The sequence below is a fragment of the Merops nubicus genome, unplaced genomic scaffold, assembly GCF_000691845.1.
Source record: "Merops nubicus isolate BGI_N331 unplaced genomic scaffold, ASM69184v1 scaffold8033, whole genome shotgun sequence".
In the NCBI taxonomy this organism is placed as follows: domain Eukaryota; kingdom Metazoa; phylum Chordata; class Aves; order Coraciiformes; family Meropidae; genus Merops; species Merops nubicus.
Genome location: NW_008600932.1, coordinates 1 through 14,462, shown reverse-complemented (window position 1 = coordinate 14,462; position 14,462 = coordinate 1). Strand labels below are relative to the sequence as shown.

Below are 14,462 nucleotides of genomic sequence, written 5' to 3'. Positions count from 1 at the left end.
ATCTACTAAAAAACCCATCAAGCCTCACTTTTTATTTAATAAACTAGTCAAGTGTCTAAAAAACCCTTAACTTAATCTCGAAGTAATTTGTCCAGCAATTAATTTGCAATCTTCCAGCCAGCCTATAATAAATAAGCTCTGGTAATTTTCAGTTGGTGCAATTGAAAGTGAACTGCAGCTTAAAAAATAGATCTCTAAAATCACAAATGGTCCTTGCCTAGGGAAATTGTAGTGCCTGTATTAGCTGATCAATAGCTTATGAGCAGTGCTGATGTTTTCAGTAGTGTCCCAAAGCTGCACTGACTGAAAAGTAGAAATAATTTACAGTATTAAATGGAATAATTTAACCTCATTTTCCTTCCACTTAACTTCCAAGGGCTCTCTTCTGCCTTTAGGAAAAACAACAAATCTCACCGTAATGAAAGAGAATTTTGTGCAGATGTTGAGGTTAATATCTGACCTCGAGCTCTGTGTTTCCTCTGCAGAGCCTTGTCTCATTTATCCATGGAAAAATGGGGAAATTTCCAACAGAGTCAAAGGATTTACTGCAGAATTAGGTGGCTTTAAAGAAAATCTGTTTGGAAATGAGAGTTTATAGCTAACTGGGTAAGGAAAGGGCAAAATTCTTTTCAAATATTTATCTCTGAACACGATTGCAATAGAACTTTAGCCTTAATATTTTTTTAAATAATTTAAAACCTTTTTGAAACGGGGGAATGAAAATTCTAGAGAGATGGAGGATGAACTGAGTGCTTGAACAATTTACTGCACCCAGGTTGAGAAATTTTCACTGAGTTTTTAAACCCTTAAATCAATATTGTGCAATTTTTACGTAACTTTTAGAAAAATCTCAGATCACACCATGAGATTAATCCATAAGCAGCAAGAGTATCAGTTCTGATGTGAATGGAAATGAACTCATTTCGTTATACACCTAAACCTAAAACTTGCAGTTTAGTGCATGACATCAATATTTTTGTGTGCTATCCGAGGTGTGAGGGAGGATTTAAACAATCCTGTATGAAGGATAGAACCACATGAAAGTAGGATGAGAGAATTTGGGTTTCTTTGTTTCTTTTTTCTCTTTTTTTTTTTTTTCTCCTTTTTTTTCCCCGAGAGGAAAATATTCTGCATCCATTTTAGCACCAGATTTATCATTTCAACTTATTCAATAGCATTTTAGGAACACAGCTTTGCAAAGCAAGAGCTCCTGATAAGCAGGTTAAAAGCTGGAAGCATTAGGAGCAGCCAGTGCTTCTACAGGACTAGACTCCTCCTTGGTTAATACGTTAAATCATTGACTTACAAGGGATAAAACCTTAGGATAAGTCAGGTCTTGTTGCTCTGAATGGATGAAAGGTGGTTTATGGGCTTTATTAGAAACTTTAAGTCTATTTTCTCCACTCACAGAACTCTAAACCTATTTTTCCTACATAGTCCACGCTGCTGGAATAAGCCACAAGAACACTGCTCTGCTTTCACCCCTCCTCTGCTGTGGTTTGGGGATTCATCTTCAACAGGGGATGCACAAATCTGACACGAGCCCATCTTAAAAGGAGCAACCCATGGGCAGAACACTGAATGGCATGAATGAAATGCAAGTTTTTTGTGCTTTCCCTAAGGAAAAAAGGCTCCACTCCTGCAGCGACTGAGCTGGTTGTAAAGGCAGATTGTGCTCCTTTCAATTTGCACTGGCCAGCCCAAAAATGAGACTCACATTGGCAACAGAATAAAAAGAAGAAGATAAATATCTGAACCATCACCCCAAACAGGGTACTCCCCAAAAAATCAGGGGACAAATTCCTGCACCCTATTGCTTCAGTAAAAGGGTAGGACTAAGAGCTCTAATGCTCCTTTCTGGTTTAAAGCAATTTTTGATCTAAGAGCCTCATTTTTTTAGCTTTTTCCCTGCAAGGTGGCTATTGCCAAACAAGGCAACTAACTAACTTGCCCAAAGTTCTGCATGAGATCTAAGGCAAGACCATGAAGAGATTCCTCTTGCCTGGCTGTAACTGTGCTGGGTGGTTTTCTTTATGGTTGTGCTTATCTCCCTTTGTGTAGCTGATTCCTTCCCCTATGATCAACTATCTCGCTACACATCCTGGAACTGCCCATCAACAGGAAAATGCAACACCTTTCAAAACCAGTGGGCTTCATTTTTCTTCAAAAATGAACAAGTTAGTGAGCCTGGAATGAACAGATTGCAATGCTAACGTGTTAAAAAGGGATGCCAGAGCAAATCAGATCTGCCACGTGTAGGTTAAGCAGCAAAATGCAAAGCAGACAACTTGAAGTCAAAGAGAAGGATCTTCTTTCAGTTACATTTTGTTTTAAGTGTCTAAAATTCTTCCAATAGCCACAGAAAAAGGATTTTTTTAAACAACTCTCCATTGACTTCAGTGCAGCGTTTCAGGCTTGCAGCCCAAGCTGTGGGTGCTCACAAGGGAACCTCTTAGTCCAGTGGTTTCCATCCTTTTTGGATTGGGTCCTTCCAATAGATCAGCATCTTTGCATAGTGTGAATTTAAACATAATGACAAGAAGTTTTGAGATCTGGCATTGGGCTGTGCACTGTCACTGACTGCAGGTCAAGGCTCCTAAACCACTGGACTAATGGTTTCCCAAATTGTGACAGTAGGTTTGGCTCAGTATCAACAACACAGAAAGGCAGGAGGATAAAAACTAAAATAGTTGCTACTAAAGGCCCTTGGGTGCCTCAGGAGACTCTGACAACAGTCGTTCCACAGAACCAAGGATAAATCAGGTAAAACTTGGGCCCTCTGTGCAGGTGAGCTAGGAGACAGACACAGCCTCTAGTTTCTGTTGTAGTAGTACCACACAGCAGTAATGTTGTCCTCTTGGTGAAGTTACAGCCAATCCCCTTTTCACAAAGGATTGTAAGGAGGGAAATGAGAAAGCCTTCATGAGCTCCATCCGTCCTCCAGTTCTTTGCCAGATGAACCTGGTTTTCCCATAGGTTGATCAAGGCTGGTTATTGATTCTCAAGAAAGCAACGAATTCCCTCCTCGGTCAAGTGCCTTATGCCAAATGCATCCCTGCTGGGATTCTGCTCAGAATAATCCTCTTGCTCCATGGATGAGCCTGCTCTTTGCTCCACTGGCCTGAAGCAGCTCTCCCTCTGCTCCTCCCTGCAGGTGACTCAGGGATCTATTTCCTTCCCTACTCCCAAGTTCCAGCAATTGCACATCACGGATCAAAAACTATTTCAGAACATTTCTGAAACTTCCAGGCAAACTCCAGTTAAACTTCTTCAGCCAAGCTCATGGAATTTTCTACTTCTGACTGTGGGAATGACAGCACAGGAGTAATTCAGGGCTGAACACATACGTTTGCAACCCCAAGAGCTGAACGATGCTCCTGTTGTACAACCCTTGTTTGTTTTTATAACATCTTCTGCCTTGGTACAAGGGAAATTCATCAAGACATGCCACATTAGCAGTGATTTGTTTGTGATTCCTCTACAACATGGATACAACTTGTTTTTCTCTCTTTAGGGCAGAGCAAGGACAAAGCATTCAAGTTCTTCAAGGTTGCTATCCTAGTATCAAACTCCCTGTGACTCTTTTGAATGATTTGATGGTACTCTGGGAAAGGACTACAAGGAAAGCAAGGATAAAACACAACCAAGCTCAGGATACTAATCTAACCAGGCTGTTGTGTCTGAATCCTCTTAATATACTAACACAACATTAGTGTCTGTAGAGGACTGGCCCACAGGTCCATCCAGACCAGAACCCCATCTCAGACAGGGACAACAGAAGAGACCTATGGAAAATGATGGAAAAAAAATTAAAAATATGTGAAGTACCATTTTCCCTGAGTATTTTTCCAGACTGCAATCATCTGCTGCTCAGCAGCCTCTTCAGTCAGAATGCCTTTGTGTCTGATGGGTCTTGGGAACGTTGGTGACAAGGATTATCCCCTGTCAGGAGCACAGCTGAAGCTCTGCCATCAGCACAAGACAATGTGAAAACACTCAAAATGAGGAAAATAGGTTCTGCAGCTGTTGGTAAACCTCTGGCTTTTGTTGGCCATGTTTCCATGTGGGGTTACCTGTGGGACAAGGTCTCTGACCCCAAGGTGTGCTGGCATGGAATGGACGGTGTCTATTCTAGTCCTATCTCTTACCCTCCAAAATATGTTTATCTATTCTCTATTATAGATGGTCCCTTGGCTGTATTATCTCCTGAACCACTGCTGGAAACTGTTTGAGAACAGCAGTGCTGGCTGGCCCTTTCTCAGCCACCCAAGGACACTTCTAAGATGTATAAAGAACTAATTTCCTACTCCAGGAAATGTTCCTTATGCAGATGTAGCCACTAATTTAAGTGTGGTGGTGATGGGTTTATGAAGAAATCCCTTTGATAAGAAAGTATCTTTAGACAGTCACATCCTAAAGGTGTTAAGAAAGAGCTGTGCTGTTGGATGGGTTTGGAATCTGTTCCTGCCACCCTACCCATTCAGGTGAAACAAAAAGGAACAGAGCCTATGGCTGTGTTGTGTGCACTGCCTGAACACTCCTAGACACTGGATGAGCTCATATTGCTCAGGATGTACTGCTGCCAGTCCTGCTTCCTCAGTCATTCCAGGTGATCTTCAGTGGGATTTCAGAAAGGATCACAACACGCCTCCAGCTTTATTTACTGGCCCCTGTTTTTTCTCACCATTACTGACTCATGTTCTGCCAGCCTGACACATTTTCAAGCATTGAAACAGGAACAGAAGCATTTTCCTTGCACTGGTGGTGGTGTGACATACCCTTCATCTGCTCCTCCTTTATCATATAATGCCTTTATGAGCATTATATGATGAAGTTGATTTGCCAGGATTGGAAATCAACAGATGGTGATGGGTATAGAGCTGAGCTGCAGTATACCCATGCACATCTTGGTAGACATACAGGTACATGGACACCAACAATCAACATGGATAAGATGGCAAATATATTCATCAATCCTCAATGAGGTAGTTTGAGAGTAATTCACTGCCATACTTACAGAGCTGGTCAAGGATCATACCTTCTATGGTGATGGCTTGGTCTCCTCTCCTCTGCTGGGTCAGGGCTGCAGCACTGTGGTGGTAAAGTTCTGCTCCACTTTTGGCAGACCCTAATCTGTTCATCAGCTAAAGAGAACCATGCAGTGCCAAATGAAACACACAGGGTGGTTTGGCATAACAGAACCTGCCTGTGCTACATCCCAAATCCATTGCAGTTACATCACAGCAGAAAGGGATGAAGAGGTGATCCCTCAACACCAGAGTTGGAACGAACATATTGCTGCTGAGTGGAGTTCAATTAAAAAAAACACAAATGGAAGGTAATGTGATTTTGCTAAAATTCTAGTAGAAATCTTTAAATTATCTCCAACTCCCCCAAAGCTTTCTGTGGAATAACTGTGAAAATGCTGGGAGCTGAGCTGTTTACACATCAGCTGACCCACACTAACTTCCCAAACCAAGGTCAATAGATTTTGTTGCCAAGCCTTGAAAGTTTAATACTATTTTATTACAATGAATGAATAACCCATGTCTAATTGTTAAAAAACACTTTACAGTACATTTTTTTTAACTTATTAGATACTTCTATGTATGCTTGCTAAATAAACTGGAATTTCAGTGATTTATTCTTCTATTTAGACTTCATTTCTTTTTTATTGGCTTTGAGTGGTTTTTTTGTAATGGCATGAATCTGCTCATTTAAAGATGGCCCAGAAACTAAATGTCCTGCCAGAATGGCCCTAAACTTTGTGAGAGGTACTTCTAGAGATCTGGATCTAAACTGAAGCTACAGAACAAGCTCATTCAATTATTATTTGAACCACCAAAATCTCAGATCAGAATATGATGAAGCTTTTGGATGTTGACAATTCAGATCTATTTCAGGAGAACCTGTCTTTATATAATTTGTGGTTTTTTTTGTATGTCAGGCAGCAGCAATTACTCAGCCACTCATCTCAAACAATGGATCTCTCCCAGTAAAATGAATCCTACCTATGTCCTGTCAGAACACAGATCTTTAAATCTCTCTGAACTTACCTGACATTCGTAGTGTCCCATGTCTTCATTGGAAGGGTTCTTGACCACCAGGACCAACATGCCACTTCGTGGTTCACTGAAAGTCTGGTATTTACTCGTGTCCTTCAACAGGACCCCATCTTTGTACCATCTGCATGTGGAAAACACTGAGTATAAGCCAGGAAAGAATAAGCAACGTCAAGGAGTGGCCACTCACTGATCCCTCTACTAGCCCAGTGGGCAAACAACTCAAGAGTTGATCATTAGGCAAACATTAGGATCCTGGAAAACAGGTCTCTAGGTGAGTAGACCACAGATAAGTCAGGGATTATCTTTTCAGGGTATTTGTGTTCAGATGCTAGCTCGAGTGAATGGCTGGGAATCTCAGGAAGACTGGGAAGAGCCAGCACAGAGATGGGATTAAGGTGGAGGACAAAGGAAAAAGGGTCCTAACCTTGAAAGAAAGGGCAGAAGACTCTGGGAAAACAGGATTTGTTCCAGGGTGACTTGAAGAACTGACCTGATCTGAGGCCTGGGTGCTCCTTCGATGGTACAGGTAAACTGAGCATCTTCCCCCTCGACAAAATAAGCATTCCTGACCTTGTTCACAAACCGTGGTGGGACTGCAAAGCAAGGAGAAATGTAGTTAGTAGCTGGAAGTATGACCAGACACAGAAGATGTGTCCTTGACCAGATAATTCTCATCATGTCTTCGCACAAGACACTAAAGCCCCAATTTTTTGACCTAAGAACAACGGATTGTACCTATCAAAAGATAATTTTAAGTGTTGTCCAGTAGATGTTACACAGAACTTCTAGAATGTCTTATTATTCCTCTTTGAGGTATTGCAGAGCAGATCCCCTTACAACAATGCATCTGTGTAGGACTTTACCTTGAACAAGGATCTTTCCTAAGGTACTGGCATTTCCAGCAGGACTGGAAGCAAAGCACATGTACTGTCCTGAGTCAACACCCGTTAGGTTGTCCAAGATCAACGTGCAGGAGCCATCTGGATCCTCTATGATAATGTGATGGGGATCCACCTCCACAGGCTTTCCATCTGGAAGATAAAGAAGGAAAAAAGTCTTTGTAAGGAGTTTAGCATCCATTGTGTTTTCTCCTTGGGAATGTCATCCAGTTTTTTGGCTTGAGAGGACCAAGAGCTGTATTTGCTTTATTGCACTGATGTTGGTCCTTGAGGAATGAGCTCTTCATCTTCATCCAGCTCTCTGCAAAACATCCCCTGGGCAAAGCACTGTTGAGTGACCTCATACGTTATCCATCCTCACTGAAAAGTTAAACTCTTCCAGAGTAGTTGTAGCTCTGATTTGCTAGCCAAGGAACACTTCCCAAATGACTGTAAACAGGCAGAGCAGGTCTTTGCAAGGCATGAACTTAAAGCAAAGCTGTCTCCTCTGCAATTCAGTAACACTGGGCAAAAAGAGGGTGTCCACACAGCTGCTGTGCTATGACATGGAAACATCTCAGCTAGTTCAAAAAGTAGCTCATTTGCTAGAAGTTGTCTAGTTTCCACAAAATGGGGCTTTTTACAAAGGATTCTAGTGATAGGACATGGGGTAGTGGCTTTAAACTGAGATTTAGATTAGAAACTAGGAAGAAGTTCTTCATCATGAGGGTGGTGAGACCCTGGCACAGGTTGCCCAGGGATGTTGTAGATGCTCCATCACTGGAGGTGTTCAAGACCAGGTCAAATGGTGCTGTGAGCAACCTGGTCTGGTGGGAGGTGTCCCTGCCCATGCTCAGGGGGTTGCAGCTGGATGATCTTTAAGGCCCCTTCCAACTCAAGCCATTCTATGATTCTACATGTCCTCATACAGGCTAACAGGCAGTCCTGAAGAAGAAGGGTTTATTGGCTCACAGGAAGATGTTGCTTGGGTTGCTTAGTAGCTAACTTCAAGACTAGATTTGGGTATCTCTAGGTGATCAGCATTTAGATTAGCCACTAGCCAATTAGCACAAAGCAACAGAGATGGAGAACTAATCTGGAGGATGCCCTTTATGCCTTGCTGCTCATACCTTTGTACCAGCTGACAGATGGCTTGGGAGCTCCTGTAACTTTGCAAGCCAGCTTGACTGTCTCTCCCAGCTCAGCCGTGCAGTCTGCCAGCTCTTCCTCAAAGTCTGGAGGTACTGAAACATCAGAACGAGCATGTTAGTCCAGAGGAAGGGGGCTCTGAACCTAGGATGGCTGCTGGAAGAGGAGAATAGGTCTCATTTTTCCAAACCTATGAGGTTCAGAATGGAAAACTGAAGAGAACATTTTAGCAGCTAATGACTTCCTAGGTGACATGTTGTCCTCACTCATCTGAGGCTGAATTCAGACTGCCAAGTGTCTGTCGTTGGCTATAAAGATAGGCCATAAAAATAAAATGGGATTTGTTGTTGATTTGGAAGAATTTTAGGCCATGATTTTAATAAGCACTTCCATTATTCAGACATGGCTGTCACAGTTAAGACAATTCCTCAATTAAAATGCATCCTCCCTATCCAAATTAGCATTCTGTTGGTCTCCATACAATTAAAATCTATTCTTTCTAAAGGGATTTTTATTTTCTTTTATTATTACCACAGGAAACTGCACAAAATTATTCTGATACTTTTCCTCATTAGAACATCTCGCTAAAAGGATAAAAATAAAGTGCCCAGGCTCGTTTTCAGTCTAAATACTCTAAACCAAGTTCTGTTCTGGCATTTTAAGATCCCAGATTTTCATATGCTGTAAAGGGCATCGTTTGCAGCTTAGACCTGGATGATAAAGATCTAATATCCCTGCTGATAAATTTTGTGGATAGAAAATTGGACTCTCAAAAGACAGTGAGGGTGAAGCAGCCTGAGGGACAAGATAAAAATCCAAAGAAAATCTGTGTGCCCAGATACAGCAAGGTGAGTCAAAGTCTGGAGTGGAGGATTCAGCACCCAACAAAGTTATGGTGGCCTTTTGCTGGGGTGAGTAGGACTTTGGGTCAGGTCCTGAGGCTGCTTTTCTCACTGGAGACTGATGCTCTTCATGGAGCTGGTGAAAGGTCTAGAGAATAAGTCTTACAAGGATTAGCTGAGGGAACTGGGGTTGTTTAGCCTGGAAAAACAGAAGGTCAGGGGAGACATTCTCACTCTGAACAACTCCATGAAAGGAGGTTGTAGAGAGGTGGGGGTCAGTCTTTTCTCCCAAAGAACATAGGTGCAGGAGGACAAGAGGAGACACCATCCTCTGCTGATTGACAAAAACATATATGAAGACAGAAAACTGAGCAACCAATCCAGGCTCTGACTCTGATCCTCCATCAAAGGCAACCAACTGAGATCAGCTGAAATGGGCAAGGGTAGCCAGCTCTTCTCAGCTCATCAGCCTGTGTTCTCCACACTTGGGTTACAGACATTGAAGAGCAACTAGAAAGTTACTAATCTTCTTTGTTATTGCCTAAAAACAGAAGTCCTGTGGGACCTCTACCATGTAAACACAGACACTTGAGTGATACACAGTCTTGGCTCCCTCGATGCTACCTGGAGGGAGTCAAACCCCACTGTCCCACCCTGGTAAAGGTGCCTTCCCCTGCTCAGGCAGAGGACATAGCTCTGCTACAACCATTCCATTGAAAACTTACTGTGGGCTGTCAAGTCACGTGGAGTTATTTACAGCAGCCTGTGTTGTGATTAAAGGCAAACCTCCAGCTCTGGTTCAGTTTAAGAGGTGGCCAAAGACCCTAAATACCTTCTCACCCTCTTCTGCTAATCTCCTTCATGAATCAGGGCGACCACCCAGGACACAAGTGAGAGGTTTGGGCTACCTGAGGCCATACTCACTCCAGAGAGGCTCGTTGATCCTCTGCTGTATGCCACAGATGTCCTTCACCCAGGAGTTCTTGATGATGACCGTACGTGCCTGAAGGAGATACTTGCGGACCAAGTCCTCCCGCTCGTGCCAGATCTCAAAGGCTCGGTCATCCCCTTCCACCAGGTCGTTCACATCTATGTTGTTCAGCTGCAGGATGGGAGGAGGGTGAGAAAGTCAACACTTTCATGTTCTTCAAGTCAACCACCCGTGTTCTCAGGGCTGAACCTTTCCCACAGCTGAAATCCCAGAGTTTAGGACAGTTCAGATCTAGTCTTTCTGAACCAAAACCATCTTCAATGGAGGTCTGAAATGGAAATGATTAGGAAAGACCAACAAGTAGCAGCCTCCTGTTCCTTGTGTTCCTTCTTCAGTGGACATGAGTCGTGCCCTAAGCTATATTAGATGCTCCAACAGCAAAAAGGATCATCAAAACCACTTTTAAGGATTTTTCAGCCTGCATGAGCAATGCAACGTGGTTTTGGCTGAAGAGCAGTCAGGGACTCTTTGCAATCCTTTCCCTGGTATACTTGACTTTTTGGTTACCAAAATTTGGTGAGGACATTTGAGGAAAACAACATCCAGCATGAAAGAGTATCCCAAGGATGGGACACACCAACCCTAGATCTACAAATGCTAGCAAATATTGTGGAGAGCAGAACATCCATGAGCTAACAGATAAATAAACACTTGTAGGTGTAAGCTCATGGCTACACCACAAAAATCCACTCTGGCTTCTGATGGTTTCTGACAGGTTTCAGAGAGATTTTAGAATAAACATAGATTCTACTTGTGCTCCTAAATCTTTCAGGAATAGCTCAAAAGGATGAGTGAAATGTCCCATGTGTATGACTAGAAGCTAGACATAAACACGAAGTTCTCAATGACAAAGAAATGCTCTAGGTGGGGATATAATGATCAGACCTTCATGATGTTCTTGAAGATGTAACTGTAAGTGTCTGTCTTGGTGTCTCGCTTTGGTTTGCAGATGACAATATAATTTTTGAAGAGGAAGACGTGTCTTTTGTGTCCTTTCCATGCCATTCTAGCTCCTGGAGCTCCTTCCCACACAATGAATTGGCCCTGAGAGGAAAAAGAAGAGCACATAGCAAGAACTCTGGAATATTTACCACAACGATGTCTCACCACCATTTTTCAGTGAACAGATAAATGTTTACTGTTAGATGGTCACTATCTCTTGTTTTTACATCACAGCAGATGGTTTCTCATGGTGAAGGTGACCCATCAGACTGAGCACCAACAGGGGTGCACACAGTGGTTGTCAACCCAAACCATTCTATGATTTTAGGGGTTCCTAAACCCTAAACCATTAAGGAGAGGTAACCAATCTTAAGAAGTGATTCACAGGACTCTTTTGTTTTTCCAGATGTCTAAATGTGGATAAATGAATCCCCACCAGTGTGTCTCACTATCACTTACCAATCATAATAGAGGAAGAAGAAAAAATAAAGTGTTTTAAGATCATGTAGGGGCCCAGAACCAATTTATTTCTGTTTGATGGGCAGGTTGGAAAGGCACATGACTACATGATGTGTGAATTTTAATCTATCTGTGCTCTGGTGCTTCAAACCTTAATCAAGCCACGAGACACCTCTCTCTGAAGAGTAAGCCAAGCAATAAGCAAACCACCTCTTTCAGATATTATTTCTAGCTTCTTGTAGGACCTGAGGCTTCTTAGATCCTACTGAAGTCATGCATAACCCTAGGACTGACTGAGAAATTCCAGTTACCTGTCGGATGGGTTCACCCAGGCTTTCCAGGGTCCCTGGGTAATTCTCAATGAGTGAGACATGGAGGTTGTTTTCTGCTCTTCGGCTGAGTGCAGACACAATGGCATAAGCCTGCTCCAGCAAAGTGCAGTTTTGGTTGTTTCTTGCTTTGTTTCGGATTAATTCCTGCAAGAATGAAAAAAAAATGTTACTGGGAAGTCAGAACTAAAAACATTTCCTTGATAGCCAAAGAGTTTCTCAGTATCTGTTGCCAGCTCTTTCCTCTGAGCAACATCTGCCCCATTATTTCACCATGTGCTGCTTAGCCACTAAAATCTCCTCTTTCTTACCCATTCTGTAGCCTCATTGACTAGTCAATCTGGCTTCTCCTTACTTCAACTGGTACTAAATTAAAGCAAAATTAAAGCAAGTACCAGACAGGCTTCAGTGTTTGAAAACATAACAAGACCCCAAAGCAATCTGAAATAGCTTTTCTCTTGTGTTTGCCTTGGCAATACCAGGAGGCAAGAAATACATGGGCCAGTGCTAAATGAAGAGGCACAATTAGATGAAAAACATGGGAGGATGGAAAAAATATGAGATGGCAGTTATCCTTTTCTTCCACACTTGTTCCTGTCCCTCTCCCTTAGCAAGGAAGGCGTGGAACTCACTCTCTTTTCCAAGAGACCCTTTAAAATGTTGGCCTTTGTGTAGAGGCAGGTGTTCAAAACCTAAAAGTTGATCTGAGCTTTCTTCAAACCATTCAAATTGCTCTTTTCCATACTGTTAGAATACAGAAATAATCTGGAATTCTACTTCCTGGCTACTTCCATGAAAAATTACTTAAAAAATGGATGGTAGAATGGGGGGAAGTTTGTCAGAAAACAAAATTTTCATCTTATTGTAGTGTCAGTATAAAACACAAGGAGAGAAACTGATAAATTAATATCTTAGGCATTGGAAAATGTTTTGAACCTCTACTTGGATGGACATTTACAGGAGTATTTAGAGAGCACACCACTGGTGTTGGTTACTGCCTTAGTTCCTCAAGCAACTTTCAGCTGTAGTTGCAACAGGAGGAAGCCAAGAAATGTGAAATAAAATATTTGTCTCCATAAGCCACAGAAAGCAGAACATGAACCCATCAGGTAGGAACATAACAAAAGCTCTTCACCTTGATTATAGTCTGGTACTGCTGGATCCTGTTTATGGGTTTCTCCAGGTAGTGCTGCAGTGGTGGGATAAGTGGCTGTGAAGGATCTTCATTAGTTAAAAATTCATCTGTATACCTCTGAAAAAAAATATGTAGAAGAACGAGGGAAGCTTATAAAGAACAAACCATAGAATGGTTTGGGTTGGAAGGGACACAGTAAAAAATGTCTTCCTGTTACCTAATCTAAATCTACCTTCTTTCTATATAAAAAGAGAAATAGTTCCTAAAAATAGTTTCTCCTTGTCCTATCACTATTCTCTGACAATAAGTCCCCACTCATCCTTTTTTAATGCTCCTGTGATGCTGGTTCATAGACCTAACTCAGCCAAAACTAGACAGGCTCTAGCAGAACTTACTACCTCATATTTTGGACATCTGTAACCCTCCACCATCCTTTGCCAGCTACTTATTATTTTAGACTCCAAGATGCCTGGCATAGTGAATTTACTTCCTTTTCCTCTGTGGAACTGATGCTGGGGAAAGGTGAGACAAATCTCAAGCAAACTTCAAGCTGGACTAGATACAATAAGAGACCCAGAGACTCAAGAGATCCATGACCATGCGTGTGCTCGTGGGTCTGGAGGATGCTCTGTGTGTATTCAACTAGTGAACATCAATCCTGAGCAGCTGGAATTGGATTTCCCTATATATATATATATATCTATGCTTTATGTGAGTTTGGTCATATAACATGGTGGCCCTTAAAGCATCAATTAATTACAATTATATATTTGTATAACTTTTATACTATTAATAATTGCATAAGCTTATGTAAATATAGTCCTGTACCAACGAGGATGAGCTGGATGAGTACAAAATTATTCTATTTAGCCATGATTTCCCCCAGAAATACTTAATAATCCATTTCAGGGTGACAGTTGTTATTAATAACGACACTTCTTGGTGCAGTGGGTGAGAGGATCCATGCTCAGCAGGTACCTGGGCTGCTGCTTTACCTTGTAGAAATCCTGGACAGCTTTGCTGACAACCACAGACTCAGCCTGAACCCTCCCCACCAGGTACTGGATGTACTTGTTAAACTCTGCTTCATGCTTGATGAAGCACATGGCCACATCATCATCAGTGTCACACTTCTGCAGGCCTCGGAGGAAGACGCTGTGGAGACAAAGGGAAAGGACAGCTGAGGAGCTGGAGTGAGGTGAGAGCACAGCCCCAGCAGCCAGGCCTTCAAATCAGGGGATTTCAGGCTAGCACACGTTGAAGGAGTGTGTCTAAAGATGTGCAGTGGAGCTGGTGAAGGGTCTGCAGCACGTGTCTTATGAGGAGCAGCTAAGGGAGCTGGGGGTGCTGAGCCTGGAGCAAAGGAGGCTCAGGGGAGACCTTCTGGCTCTGCACAGCTCCTGACAGGAGCCTGGAGCTGGGTGTTTTGCATGTCTCGATGCTGGCATCAGTTTTCCTAGACTGGTTTGGGTTGGAAGGGAACTTTCAAGGTCATCCAGTCCACCTCTCCCTGCAGGGAGCAGGGACATCTGCAGCTAGAGCAGGGTGCTCAGAGCCCAAACCAACCTCCCCTGGGATGGTTCCAGGGATGGGGCAGCGACCACCTCTCTGGGCAGCCTGAGCCAGGGGCTTGCCATCCTCAGTGGCAAAAATTTCTTCCTTCTATCTAGTC

The 14,462-nt window shown here is 42.7% G+C and overlaps 1 protein-coding gene across 1 annotated transcript in view; it reads right to left on the bottom strand.

Annotated features, from left to right (window-relative positions):
- Positions 1 to 13,945, bottom strand: part of LOC103770558 (obscurin-like) — a gene marked incomplete at its 5' end in the record, with an annotated part of 51,589 nt that extends 37,644 nt beyond the window's left edge. The window contains 10 exon segments of the mRNA XM_008937823.1: positions 5,018 to 5,144; positions 6,057 to 6,186; positions 6,556 to 6,658; positions 6,929 to 7,096; positions 8,074 to 8,187; positions 9,859 to 10,036; positions 10,811 to 10,969; positions 11,638 to 11,802; positions 12,791 to 12,907; positions 13,786 to 13,945. Coding sequence (XP_008936071.1) covers positions 5,018 to 5,144; positions 6,057 to 6,186; positions 6,556 to 6,658; positions 6,929 to 7,096; positions 8,074 to 8,187; positions 9,859 to 10,036; positions 10,811 to 10,969; positions 11,638 to 11,802; positions 12,791 to 12,907; positions 13,786 to 13,945 — 1,421 coding nt within the window.
- Positions 13,946 to 14,462: the final 517 nt, after the last annotated feature.